Source organism: Electrona antarctica, assembly GCF_951216825.1.
Source record: "Electrona antarctica genome assembly, contig: scaffold_104, whole genome shotgun sequence".
NCBI lineage: Eukaryota > Metazoa > Chordata > Actinopteri > Myctophiformes > Myctophidae > Electrona > Electrona antarctica.
Genome location: NW_027638064.1, coordinates 391,818 through 406,343, shown reverse-complemented (window position 1 = coordinate 406,343; position 14,526 = coordinate 391,818). Strand labels below are relative to the sequence as shown.

The 14,526-nt window shown below is 47.5% G+C and overlaps 1 protein-coding gene across 1 annotated transcript; it reads right to left on the bottom strand.

Annotated features, from left to right (window-relative positions):
- Positions 1–663: 663 nt before the first annotated feature.
- On the bottom strand, positions 664–8,295 carry LOC306918416 (kelch-like protein 28). Its single transcript, XM_079531321.1, has 5 exons — positions 8,172–8,295; positions 3,650–3,682; positions 3,013–3,193; positions 1,061–1,186; positions 664–1,009 (listed from the first exon to the last, which is right to left on the bottom strand). Exons 1-5 carry the CDS (start codon positions 8,230–8,232, stop codon positions 964–966), a joined length of 447 nt encoding a protein of 148 aa, XP_079387447.1. The 5' UTR covers positions 8,233–8,295; the 3' UTR covers positions 664–963.
- Positions 8,296–14,526: the final 6,231 nt, after the last annotated feature.

Below are 14,526 nucleotides of genomic sequence, written 5' to 3'. Positions count from 1 at the left end.
GGTCTCTGGAACAACATGTTCTCAGATGGGGGTCGGCGGCCATGGAGGGTCTCTGGAACAACATGTTCTCAGATGGGGGTCGGCGGCCAATTACATATATTTTTTGGGGTCCTTGACATGAAATATTGAGAACCATTGATATAAAACATGAGGTTTTTTTAGAAAAAAAATACATTTTAAAAAGACATTTTTAAAATTTCGACGTCAGGCCTAAATGGGTTAAATAATTAGTTTGATACCGTTCCGATACCGATGTGGCATTTTTATGGCCGATTCCGATTACGCTACCGATTAATCGTGCATCCCTAAAAAAAGAGCCTTGTTCTTTGTTTCGTGTTTTTCATCCAAAAATAATTATAAAAATAAAATAAAAAAAAGGAATTTAAAAATAAAGAAAAACACAGGGCACGGTCACGTATATTGGGAGGGCAGGATGAGTCACCAGGAAACAGATTGTTGATGAATCTATCTGGTTAAAAGTGAATTTTTAAGTTACAATGTGTTTGTATAGGAAGAGGGCGGGGCAACTAAAATCAATATGAAATATATGAATGCTGAATAAAAAAATGTATGTATGTATGTATGTATGTATGTATGTATGTATGTATGTATGTATGTATGTATGTATGTATGTATGTATGTATGTATGTATGTAATGGCCAATCTTATGACACTCTGGATATAGTGAGTTTGTCCTATATATTGTCCTATATATTGTCCTATATATTGTCAGTGCTGTCAGGTAAACATCTGACCTGTGTAAATGCAGGTTCCACACATTCATGGTCTCCATCATATATCCATAATTGTGATCATAATAATAATCAGTCCAGTATATTGGACTGCTGTAATCACTACAGTATAGTAGCTTGGCCTCAACGTTGTGCTACATGTGTGCACATCCAGTCTCTGTAAAGGCACTAAAGGCCACTTCGGCCTTCAAAGTTCTCCTTTGAATATTTTCTAATCCCACCAGCCATTGTGACAACCATAATCATCATCATCAGATCTGTAATTGTGATCATTATATCCATAATAATCATCATCATCATCATCAAACATGCACACATGATCTTTCCTCAGCCTGAGAGACACACAGTTGAGATTGAAGAGACTTGTGTGCATCTGGTCCACAGCTTCCCACGAGTTCGTCTCTTCACAGTAGCGCTCCATGCTCCAGGGATACCTATATGTACAGGAAGAGAGAAGAAAGAGAAGGGGCACGGTGGCACAGTTGGTAGTGCTGTCGCCTCACAGCTAGAAGGTCCTGGGTTCGATTCCCGCTCGGGGCGCTGGCAGCGTGTTTCCTCCTCCGCGTCATCAGTGCCCATACCCGAGGTGGGGTTGGCGAAAGGGCCTTTCTGTGTGGAGTTTGCATGTTCTCCCCGTGTCCCCTAGGGTAGGTACCCTCACATGTTCTCCCCGTGTCCCCTAGGGTAGGTACCCTCACATGTTCTCCCCGTGTCTCCTAGGGTAAGTACCCTCACATGTTCTCCCCGTGTCCCCTAGGGTAGGTACCCTCACATGTTCTCCCTGTGTCCCCTAGGGTAGGTACCCTCACATGTTCTCCCTGTGTCCCCTAGGGCAGGGGTTCTCTCGTTTTTGGCCGGGGACCCCCGGAAATGCTTTGGCAATGTCTCGGGACCCCCGCCCCGCCCCCTCCCGACCCCCAATATAAATTGACTGCTACAATAACCTTAAACCATTTTGGGCGGGAACCCCTTTTGGTGTTTTAAGCATTGTTATAATTTAGCTATTGAAAAATAGCAGATCTACAAGCTCATAGCGCGCCACTCAGCTTGTAGGTCTGCTATTTTTGAAAAATCGTGAAAATACATTTTAAAAAAATCTTTTTTATTTAATAAATAATTTGGGGACCCCCTAAAATAATTTGGCGACCCCCCGAGGGGTCGCGACCCACGGGTTGAGAACCCCTGCCCTAGGGTAGGTACCCTCACATGTTCTCCCCGTGTCCCCTAGGGTAGGTACCCTCACATGTTCTCCCCGTGTCCCCTAGGGTAGGTACCCTCACATGTTCTCCCCGTGTCCCCTAGGGTAGGTACCCTCACATGTTCTCCCCGTGTCCCCTAGGGTAGGTACCCTCACATGTTCTCCCCGTGTCCCCTAGGGTAGGTACCCTCACATGTTCTCCCCGTGTCCCCTAGGGTAGGTACCCTCACATGTTCTCCCCTTGTCCCCTAGGGTAGGTACCCTCACATGTTCTCCCCGTGTCCCATAGGGTAGGTACCCTCACATGTTCTCCCCGTGTCCCCTAGGGTAGGTACCCTCACAAAAAACATGCAGTAATCCTGATCTCTAAACTGCCTCCCCCTGGCCAGCCGGGGCACCTGATGGAGGGGAAAGGAACTGGTTGGAATAACGTGCTCCTTCCACGCGCTACGTCCAACCAGGGAAACTCCCCCCTGTCAGGTGTAAAGGAGCAACTTGGACACTCAGGCATGAAGGAAGCATGAATTCAAGTCCGTTGCTCTCCCCATGTCCCCCATATATGGGGACTAGGTTGGCGGAGGGTAGAGCCCAGGGTCACATTAGATAATTGACACAGGGGTGAAAAATGGGTTACAAAATCGTGGGATAAAAATTAAGGAGGGGGGGGGGATATCCCCTTTTTTATGATGAGGACATATAAAGAAATGTGTTTTGCAAATATCGGCCTCATGGCAGCGCTAAGCAGCCGTTCTGTCAGAAGGTTTGTCGTTGGCATCCAGGGAGTGTGGGTGCACAGGTTGGCATCGACCGGACCGACGGTGCCGGAGATTAGCTGTACACGGACGGACGGACACAGGAACGGACACACACAGACACAGACGGACGGACGGACGGACGGACGGACGGACGGACGGACGCACACACACACACACACACACACACACACACACACACACACACACACACGAACACACACACACACACACACACACACACACACACGGACGGACGGACGGACGGACGGACGGACGGACGGACATTCATGGAGCAGCAGTGTCTTACTTGTCATTGTCACCCTGTCCTCCGAGTACGTAGATCTTTCCATCCACCACCACCGCACTATGCCAGTAGCGTCCCTCCTTCATGGGGGCACACATGGTCCACTGGTTGGTCTCTGGGTTGAAGCACTCCACGGTGTTTTCTGTGATCGCAGAGCGCCCCTCGCTGATGGCAGAGCGCCCCTGCCCCTCGCTAATGGCAGAGCACCCCTCGCTGATCGCAGAGCGCCCCTTGCTGATGGCAGAGCACCCCTCGCTGATCGCAGAGCGCCCCTCGCTGATGGCAGAGCGCCCCTGCCCCTCGCTGATGGCAGAGCGCCCCTGCCCCTCGCTGATGGCAGAGCAACCCTCGCTGATGGCAGAGCGCCCCTCGCTGATGGCAGAGCGCCCCTCGCTGATGGCAGAGCGCCCCTGCCCCTCGCTGATGGCAGAGCGCCCCTCGCTGATGGCAGAGCGCCCCTGCCCCTCGCTGATGGCAGAGCAACCCTCGCTGATGGCAGAGCGCCCCTCGCTGATGGCAGAGCGCCCCTCGCTGATGGCAGAGCGCCCCTGCCCCTCACTGATGGCAGAGCAACCCTCGCTGATGGCAGAGCGCCCCTCGCTGATGGCAGAGCGCCCCTCGCTGATGGCAGAGCGCCCCTCGCTATCGGTCATCATATTATGACGCCGACCACCTATAGATAAACACTTTAATTCATCCCCTGCCAGCAATTCTTCGGATTCATCGAAAACACCTGTCCTTGGTTCTGGTGACTGATATTGTCCTTCTAATATGTGAGAGGGGGAGTGTTTTATTACTTTTTCTTCTGGAAAATGGAAAACTATAAAATGGAGCTGGAAAAGAATAGCTTGTATCTCCTAATCTAGAAGAATAGCTTGTATCTCCTAATCTAGAAGAATAGCTTGTATCTCCTAATCTAGAAGAATAGCTTGTATCTCCTAATCTAGAAGAATAGCTTGTATCTCCTAATCTAGAAGAATAGCTTGTATCTCCTAATCTAGAAGAATAGCTTGTATCTCCTAATCTAGAAGAATAGCTTGTATCTCCTAATCTAGGGAACTCTCCATGGTTTAAAGAATAGCTTGTATCTCCTAATCTAGGGAACTCTCCGTGGTTTAAAGAATAGCTTGTATCTCTATGGAACTCTCCATGGTTTAAAGAATAGCTTGTATCTCTAGGGAACTCTCCGTGGTTTAAAGTATAGCTTGTATCTCTATGGAACTCTCCATGGTTTAAAGAATAGCTTGTATCTCTAGGGAACTCTCCGTGGTTTAAAGAATAGCTTGTATCTCTAGGGAACTCTCCGTGGTTTAAAGAATAGCTTGTATCTCTATGGAACTCTCCATGGTTTAAAGAATAGCTTGTATCTCTAGGGAACTCTCCATGGTTTACAGAATAGCTTGTATCTCTATGGAACTCTCCATGGTTTAAAGAATAGCTTGTATCTCTATGGAACTCTCCATGGTTTAAAGAATAGCTTGTATCTCTATGGAACTCTCCATGGTTTAAAGAATAGCTTGTATCTCTATGGAACTCTCCATGGTTTAAAGAATAGCTTGTATCTCTATGGAACTCTCCATGGTTTAAAGTATAGCTTGTATCTCTAGGGAACTCTCCGTGGTTTAAAGGATAGCTTGTATCTCTAGGGAACTCTCCGTGGTTTAAAGTATAGCTTGTATCTCTAGGGAACTCTCCGTGGTTTAAAGGATAGCTTGTATCTCTAGGGAACTCTCCGTGGTTTAAAGGATAGCTTGTATCTCTAGGGAACTCTCCATGGTTTAAAGTATAGCTTGTATCTCTAGGGAACTCTCCATGGTTTAAAGTATAGCTTGTATCTCTAGGGAACTCTCCGTGGTTTAAAGGATAGCTTGTATCTCTAGGGAACTCTCTGTGGTTTAAAGGATAGCTTGTATCTCTATGGAACTCTCCATGGTTTAAAGAATAGCTTGTATCTCTAGGGAACTCTCCATGGTTTAAAGTATAGCTTGTATCTCTAGGGAACTCTCCGTGGTTTAAAGTATAGCTTGTATCTCTAGGGAACTCTCCGTGGTTTAAAGGATAGCTTGTATCTCTAGGGAACTCTCCATGGTTTAAAGTATAGCTTGTATCTCTAGGGAACTCTCCGTGGTTTAAAGGATAGCTTGTATCTCTAGGGAACTCTCCATGGTTTAAAGAATAGCTTGTATCTCTAGGGAACTCTCCGTGGTTTAAAGTATAGCTTGTATCTCTAGGGAACTCTCCATGGTTTAAAGAATAGCTTGTATCTCTAGGGAACTCTCCGTGGTTTAAAGTATAGCTTGTATCTCTAGGGAACTCTCCGTGGTTTAAAGGATAGCTTGTATCTCTAGGGAACTCTCCATGGTTTACAGAATAGCTTGTATCTCTAGGGAACTCTCCATGGTTTAAAGTATAGCTTGTATCTCTAGGGAACTCTCCATGGTTTAAAGTATAGCTTGTATCTCTAGGGAACTCTCCGTGGTTTAAAGGATAGCTTGTATCTCTAGGGAACTCTCCATGGTTTACAGAATAGCTTGTATCTCTAGGGAACTCTCCATGGTTTAAAGTATAGCTTGTATCTCTAGGGAACTCTCCATGGTTTACAGAATAGCTTGTATCTCTAGGGTACTCTCCGTGGTTTAAAGTATAGCTTGTATCTCTAGGGAACTCTCCATGGTTTACAGAATAGCTTGTATCTCTATGGAACTCTCCATGGTTTAAAGTATAGCTTGTATCTCTAGGGAACTCTCCATGGTTTAAAGTATAGCTTGTATCTCTAGGGAACTCTCCGTGGTTTAAAGTATAGTTTGTATCTCTAGGGAACTCTCCATGGTTTAAAGTATAGCTTGTATCTCTCCATGGTTTAAAGTATAGCTTGTATCTCTAGGGAACTCTCCGTGGTTTAAAGTATAGCTTGTATCTCTAGGGAACTCTCCATGGTTTAAAGTATAGCTTGTATCTCTAGGGAACTCTCCATGGTTTACAGAATAGCTTGTATCTCTAGGGAACTCTCCATGGTTTACAGAATAGCTTGTATCTCTAGGGAACTCTCCATGGTTTACAGAATAGCTTGTATCTCTAGGGAACTCTCCATGGTTTACAGAATAGCTTGTATCTCTAGGGAGCTCTCCATGGTTTTGACCACATGGGCAAATGTTCTGTCTTCATTTCTGACTTCAACAAGCCTCTCGTTTGGAACATTATATTATATAATAGAGGGTATGCACGTGACATCATCGTACCCATAAGTTATGCGGGAACGCCCACTGAGTGGCAAAAAACTACTTTCTGGCCTTGACAGCCCCGGGGACACATCCACACAGAATCTGTCTGATTGTATTAAACAACGTCAAACTCACCAACATTGCAGCTGTACGGAAAGCTTGAATTATCCTATTTCTATCTGCAAAGTGTTTGTTTCATAAAAGTCCACCGTAGAAACGTTATGAGCTACTTTCTGTCAAGATGCCCTGCATTTTATTATCTTTCTAAGTGTCAGAGTTTGGAAGTGCTTGTTTTCAATAACACAACATTTTGCTGCCTCCTGCATTATGTGACATTTAGAAACAGGTGGTACGCAGGACGGTTGAGTGATTTCCAACGAGCGCTTCCAAACTCCAACACTCCAACACTCCAACACTCCAACACTCCAACACTCCAACACTCCACCACTCCACCACTCCACCACTCCAACACTCCAACACTCCAACACTCCACCACTCCACCACTCCAACACTCCACCACTCCAACACTCCACCACTCCACCACTCCACCACTCCAACACTCCAACACTCCACCACTCCACCACTCCACCACTCCACCACTCCAACACTCCAACACTCCACCACTCCACCACTCCACCACTCCAACACTCCAACACTCCAACACTCCAACACTCCACCACTCCAACACTCCACCACTCCACCACTCCACCACTCCAACACTCCACCACTCCACCACTCCACCACTCCAACACTCCAACACTCCAACACTCCAACACTCCACCACTCCACCACTCCACCACTCCAACACTCCAACACTCCACCACTCCAACACTCCAACACTCCACCACTCCACCACTCCACCACTCCAACACTCCAACACTCCAACACTCCACCACTCCAACACTCCAACACTCCACCACTCCACCACTCCAACACTCCACCACTCCAACACTCCACCACTCCACCACTCCAACACTCCAACACTCCAACACTCCAACACTCCAACACTCCAACACTCCAACACTCCAACACTCCAACACTCCAACACTCCAACACTCCACCACTCCAACACTCCAACACTCCAACACTCCACCACTCCAACACTCCAACACTCCACCACTCCAACACTCCACCACTCCACCACTCCAACACTCCAACACTCCAACACTCCACCACTCCAACACTCCACCACTCCACCACTCCACCACTCCAACACTCCAACACTCCAACACTCCAACACTCCACCACTCCACCACTCCACCACTCCAACACTCCAACACTCCACCACTCCAACACTCCAACACTCCACCACTCCACCACTCCACCACTCCAACACTCCAACACTCCAACACTCCACCACTCCAACACTCCAACACTCCACCACTCCACCACTCCAACACTCCACCACTCCAACACTCCACCACTCCACCACTCCAACACTCCAACACTCCAACACTCCAACACTCCAACACTCCACCACTCCAACACTCCACCACTCCACCACTCCAACACTCCAACACTCCAACACTCCAACACTCCAACACTCCAACACTCCAACACTCCAACACTCCAACACTCCAACACTCCAACACTCCACCACTCCACCACTCCACCACTCCACCACTCCACCACTCCACCACTCCATGCTGCTCAATGTTTTTTCCTGATGGGAAAAGCATGCATGTGCATACTCTCTATAACGCTTCTAGAGAAGTGATGAGAACAGGTCTGGTATATTGGTACCTGTAACGTAGAACAGGTATGGTATATTGGTACCTGTAACGTAGAACAGGTCTGGTATATTGGTACCTGTAACGTAGAACAGGTATGGTATATTGGTACCTGTAACGTAGAACAGGTATGGTATATTGGTACCTGTAACGTAGAACAGGTATGGTATATTGGTACCTGTAACGTAGAACAGGTATGGTATATTGGTACCTGTAACGTAGATCTTTCCAATGAGAGTGCAGATAGCTGGTTGGTCACGTGGAATCTGCATTGGAGACACATCTGTCCATACAGATGTTGCAGGGTTGTACCTGGCCACGCCGGGCGAATAACCACCACCTAGGGCACGCACGCACGCACGCACGCACGCACGCACGCACGCACGCACGCACGCACGCACGCACGCACGCATGCACGCACGCACGCACGCACACACACACACACACTAGGGCTTTAAGCAACTAGTCGACTAGTAAAAATCACTAGTAGTGAAAGCCCTAACACATACACACACGCTCTTATCATCGTACAAAACAATTGAGGTAAATTCTCCATTCATTGTCAACGGGAATGCAATCTTTGTGTAGAACGATTCGGACGAAATTGGCTCTAATCACCGTACATCATAATGAGATGACGTAACATGTCCATTTTCTCAAACACATATGACGTAAATTCTCCAATCACTGTCAACAGCATTTAATGTTTGTGTTACGACAACAATCTCTATAGCTGTATAAATGGGCCTGTTCCATACCTCGTCACAACACCCTGTATAAATGGGCCTGTTCCATACCTCGTCACAACACCCTGTATAAATGGGCCTGTTCCATACCTCGTCACAACACCCTGTATAAATGGGCCTGTTCCATACCTCGTCACAACACCCTGTATAAATGGGCCTGTTCCATACCTGGTCACAACACCCTGTATAAATGGGCCTGTTCCATACCTGGTCACAACACCCTGTATAAATGGGCCTGTTCCATACCTCGTCACAACACCCTGTATAAATGGGCCTGTTCCATACCTGGTCACAACACCCTGTATAAATGGGCCTGTTCCATACCTCGTCACAACACCCTGTATAAATGGGCGTGTTCCATACCTGGTCACAACACCCTGTATAAATGGGCCTGTTCCATACCTCGTCACAACACCCTGTATAAATGGGCCTGTTCCATACCTGGTCACAACACCCTGTATAAATGGGCCTGTTCCATACCTCGTCACAACACCCTGTATAAATGGGCCTGTTCCATACCTGGTCACAACACCCTGTATAAATGGGCCTGTTCCATACCTGGTCACAACACCCTGTATAAATGGGCCTGTTCCATACCTGGTCACAACACCCTGTATAAATGGGCCTGTTCCATACCTCATCACAACACCCTGTATAAATGGGCCTGTTCCATACCTGGTCACAACACCCTGTATAAATGGGCCTGTTCCATACCTGGTCACAACACCCTGTATAAATGGGCCTGTTCCATACCTGGTCACAACACCCTGTATAAATGGGCCTGTTCCATACCTCGTCACAACACCCTGTATAAATGGGCCTGTTCCATACCTCGTCACAACACCTTGTATAAATGGGCCTGTTCCATACCTCGTCACAACACCTTGTATAAATGGGCCTGTTCCATACCTCGTCACAACACCCTGTATAAATGGGCCTGTTCCATACCTCGTCACAACACCCTGTATAAATGGGCCTGTTCCATACCTCGTCACAACACCCTGTATAAATGGGCCTGTTCCATACCTCGTCACAACACCCTGTATAAATGGGCCTGTTCCATACCTCGTCACAACACCCTGTATAAATGGGCCTGTTCCATACCTCGTCACAACACCCTGTATAAATGGGCCTGTTCCATACCTGGTCACAACACCCTGTATAAATGGGCCTGTTCCATACCTCGTCACAACACCCTGTATAAATGGGCCTGTTCCATACCTCGTCACAACACCCTGTATAAATGGGCCTGTTCCATACCTCGTCACAACACCCTGTATAGATGGGCCTGTTCCATACCTCGTCACAACACCCTGTATAAATGGGCCTGTTCCATACCTCGTCATAACACCCTGTATAAATGGGCCTGTTCCATACCTCGTCACAACACCCTGTATAAATGGGCCTGTTCCATACCTCGTCACAACACCCTGTATAAATGGGCCTGTTCCATACCTCGTCACAACACCCTGTATAAATGGGCCTGTTCCATACCTCGTCACAACACCCTGTATAAATGGGCCTGTTCCATACCTCGTCACAACACCCTGTATAAATGGGCCTGTTCCATACCTCGTCACAACACCCTGTATAAATGGGCCTGTTCCATACCTCGTCACAACACCCTGTATAAATGGGCCTGTTCCATGCCTCGTCACAACACCTTGTATAAATGGGCCTGTTCCATACCTCGTCACAACACCCTGTATAAATGGGCCTGTTCCATACCTCGTCACAACACCCTGTATAAATGGGCCTGTTCCATACCTCGTCACAACACCCTGTATAAATGGGCCTGTTCCATACCTCGTCACAACACCCTGTATAAATGGGCCTGTTCCATGCCTCGTCACAACACCTTGTATAAATGGGCCTGTTCCATACCTCGTCACAACACCCTGTATAAATGGGCCTGTTCCATACCTCGTCACAACACCCTGTATAAATGGGCCTGTTCCATACCTCGTCACAACACCCTGTATAAATGGGCCTGTTCCATACCTCGTCACAACACCCTGTATAAATGGGCCTGTTCCATACCTCATCACAACACCCTGTATAAATGGGCCTGTTCCATACCAATGAAATAGAGATGTCCATCCAGTGCCACCACTGCTGGGCCAGAATCACTGCCATGCCCACAGACTCCATGAGCCGCCAGGTGTTGGCCACGCCCACAGACTCCATGAGCCGCCAGGTGTTGGCTGTTCGGTCGTATCGCTCCATTGAGTCTGGACTCTTCTCACTCCCCCGGCCCCCCACCGCAAACACACAGCCATCCAGCTCCACCAGCCCTGTGTGGGGTTGACAATGACATTACATCTGATCATTAGAACCAGTGGGGCAAAGTGCATTTAATCAGTACTGTACTTAAAGCTTTTATGACATTCATTTTCATTGATTTATATGTTTGCGCCGTCGCTACGCATACGCGCAAGACGCACTGCGCGTAGGGCAACACGCCCAGGAGGGCAAAAAACAATGTGCCAAGCCGACCCTCAAAATAACACTCGAGTACTTCTTCCATCTTGGTTGAAGGCCAGACTTACTGAAGTAAGCGCGCGCCTCATTCATGTCGGCCATCGCCGACCATCGGTCGTCCTGGACATCATAGCGCCACATCTCCTTCCTACTGACCAAACCATCACGACGTTTGGGTGCTCCGGTCATCATCCATGTAGAGAACCTCGACAACCCAGAGGATATTCCTGCGGCCAGATACACAAAAGAGCCTGTATGGACGGAGAAGATCAGATTTTAAAATGAGCTATGCCTTGATTTGTATTTGGTAATATGCATACACACATCTTTACATTTCTTTCTATCTTCTTCATATTCAAGGACGGTTCCCTACAGTACATTTATTCAAGAACTGTAACATTTTTCTTTTTACTTTACTACACGTTTCATGGGGGTCCTTGAACTGAAAGGAAAAATCACACCAGTGTGAAGTGAGGGCCACCCACTGTGTCTGCCACACTTTTAGAAGCCTGCCCACATATCCAAATACGTGTGCAGGCTTCTAAAAGTCAAGATGGATCAGCCACATTCACTGCCACTACGCTACGAGACATGAAAGCAGTGTGTTGTATTAAAATAAAATCACACCCGTGTGAAGTGAGTGCTCACCTGACATGACCACAGCATGCCCGCGTGTTTTAGAGGGCAGACGTCCCAGAGACCTCCACCTCTTACCAAAGCTCTGAAGTTGGTACTCCTCCCTGATATCAGACTCTCCTCCCATCGTCACGATCACTTCAACAAGCAGAAGAAGATCACTTCAACAAGCAGAAGAAGATCACTTCAACAAGCAGGGCAGAAGATGATCACTTCAACAAGCAGGGCAGAAGATGATCACTTCAACAAGCAGGGCAGAAGATGATCACTTCAACAAGCAGGGCAGAAGATGATCACTTCAACAAGCAGGGTAGAAGAAGCCGGTGATCAGGGTAGATTTAGGCCATGTACACGGGACCAAAGCTTGCATTATGACATTTGAATGCCTTATTTCTCCCTAAAGAATGGAGCTCAATACCTGGAATACAATCGATAACAAACGTATTGAGTACCCGATATCAATTAATTTTGGGCTCATCAAGCCTGCTATCGAGCATATAGCGCTCCATGGATATTGTATCGTAATTGTTACAGTACAATTCATATTATAAAGCCTTTTAACACTTATTAATTTAATTATAGGCAAAAATTGTCAAATAAATTGTCATCTTCATTTAATTTTAGATGATGGTCAGCCACAGTCACTCACATAAAAAAAGATTCCGGTTCTGTTCAGAATTTGTCACCTCACATGTTTCCACAACATCATTAGAACATGGACATTAGGACATTAGGACATTAGGACATTAGGACATTAGGACATTAGGACATGGACAAGCTCAATAGTGGGCTCGATAAAAGCCCGGCTCGATAAGGTGCTCGTTATCAATACAAATTAAAGAGCTCCATCCCTAATTATGATAGTACCAAACCTCAAATAACATTATCCTACCCTGAGCCATCCCAACCAGCACCCTGTGTACCTGTAGTCCTGAGCCATCCCAACTAGCAGCCTGTGTACCTGTAGTCCTGAGCCATCCCAACCAGCAACCTGCGTACCTGTAGTCCTTAGCCATCCCAACTAGCAGCCTGTGTACCTGTAGTCCTTAGCCATCCCAACTAGCAGCCTGTGTACCTGTAGTCCTGAGCCATCCCAACTAGCAGCCTGTGTACCTGTAGTCCTGAGCCATCCCAACCAGCAACCTGTGTACCTGTAGTCCTGAGCCATCCCAACTAGCAGCCTGTGTACCTGTAGTCCTGAGCCATCCCAACCAGCAACCTGTGTACCTGTAGTCCTGAGCCATCCCAACCAGCAGCCTGTGTACCTGTAGTCCTGAGCCATCCCAACCAGCAACCTGTGTACCTGTGGTCCTGAGCCATCCCAACCAGCAGCCTGTGTACCTGTACCTGTAGTCCTGAGCCATCCCAACCAGGTACCTGTACCTGTAGTCCTGAGCCATCCCAACCAGCAGCCTGTGTACCTGTAGTCCTGAGCCATCCCAACCAGGTACCTGCACCTGTAGTCCTGAGCCATCCCAACCAGCACCCTGTGTACCTGTAGTCCTGAGCCATCCCAACCAGGTACCTGTACCTGTAGTCCTGAGCCATCCCAACCAGGTACCTGTACCTGTAGTCCTGAGCCATCCCAACCAGCAGCCTGTGTACCTGTAGTCCTGAGCCATCCCAACCAGGTACCTGTACCTGTAGTCCTTAGCCATCCCAACCAGCAACCTGTGTACCTGTAGTCCTGCGTGGGCCTGCCGTGTTAGAGAATGGACGCTCCACGTTGGCCTCAGAGATGAAGCTCTGACAGGCCTGCTGCTCTTTCACCACTTCCAGAGACTCAGCCACGTGTTGGAGGTAGGAGGGACTGATGAGAGGCAGGCGGACGTGCTCCAACACCTAAAAGAACAATGCATTATTTACTAAATCAACTAGATATTAGCTAAACAACATTATAGAGTTGTCCTTTTACCGTTTCTGTGGACATGAATGTACTACTTGATCATACTACATATTACTGATTGAAGATAGAATATATAGACCTATATATTTTATTTTTCTCAGTTATTACAGTATAAAATAGCTAAAATAAAGATTGTTTAGCTCAAAACTGAAATGACAGACACTTTTGTGGTGGCCAACGGAATGACAGACCTTGTGAAAGCCCAGCTTGCGGGTAGTAGGACAGACCTTGTGAAAGCCCTGCTTGCGGGTAGTAGAACAGACCTTGTGAAAGCCCTGCTTGCGGGTAGTAGGACAGACCTTGTGAAAGCCCTGCTTGCGGGTAGTAGGACAGACCTTGTGAAAGCCCTGCTTGCGGGTAGTAGGACAGACCTTGTGAAAGCCCTGCTTGCGGGTAGTAGGACAGACCTTGTGAAAGCCCTGCTTGCGGGTAGTAGGACAGACCTTGTGAAAGCCCTGCTTGCGGGTAGTAGGACAGACCTTGTGAAAGCCCTGCTTGCGGGTAGTAGGACAGACCTTGTGAAAGCCCAGCTTGCGGGTAGTAGGACTGCTGTCTAACCACAGCATGGCAGCATCAAACACCATGTCCTCCTTGGGGACACTCAGATGGTCACTGGAGAGGATCTCTGTCAGCCCTTCCACGGAGAGAGAGAGGAACTCTTCCTATTGGTAGAAAAACAATATTTCCAGTAGATTAGCTGATAAATGTAGACTCTAGTCTGTTCCAATGCTCCAATGTTCCATACTGACGTACTGTTTTTCATCCTCGGAAGTGGTCACTAATAAATGTTTGTTTAA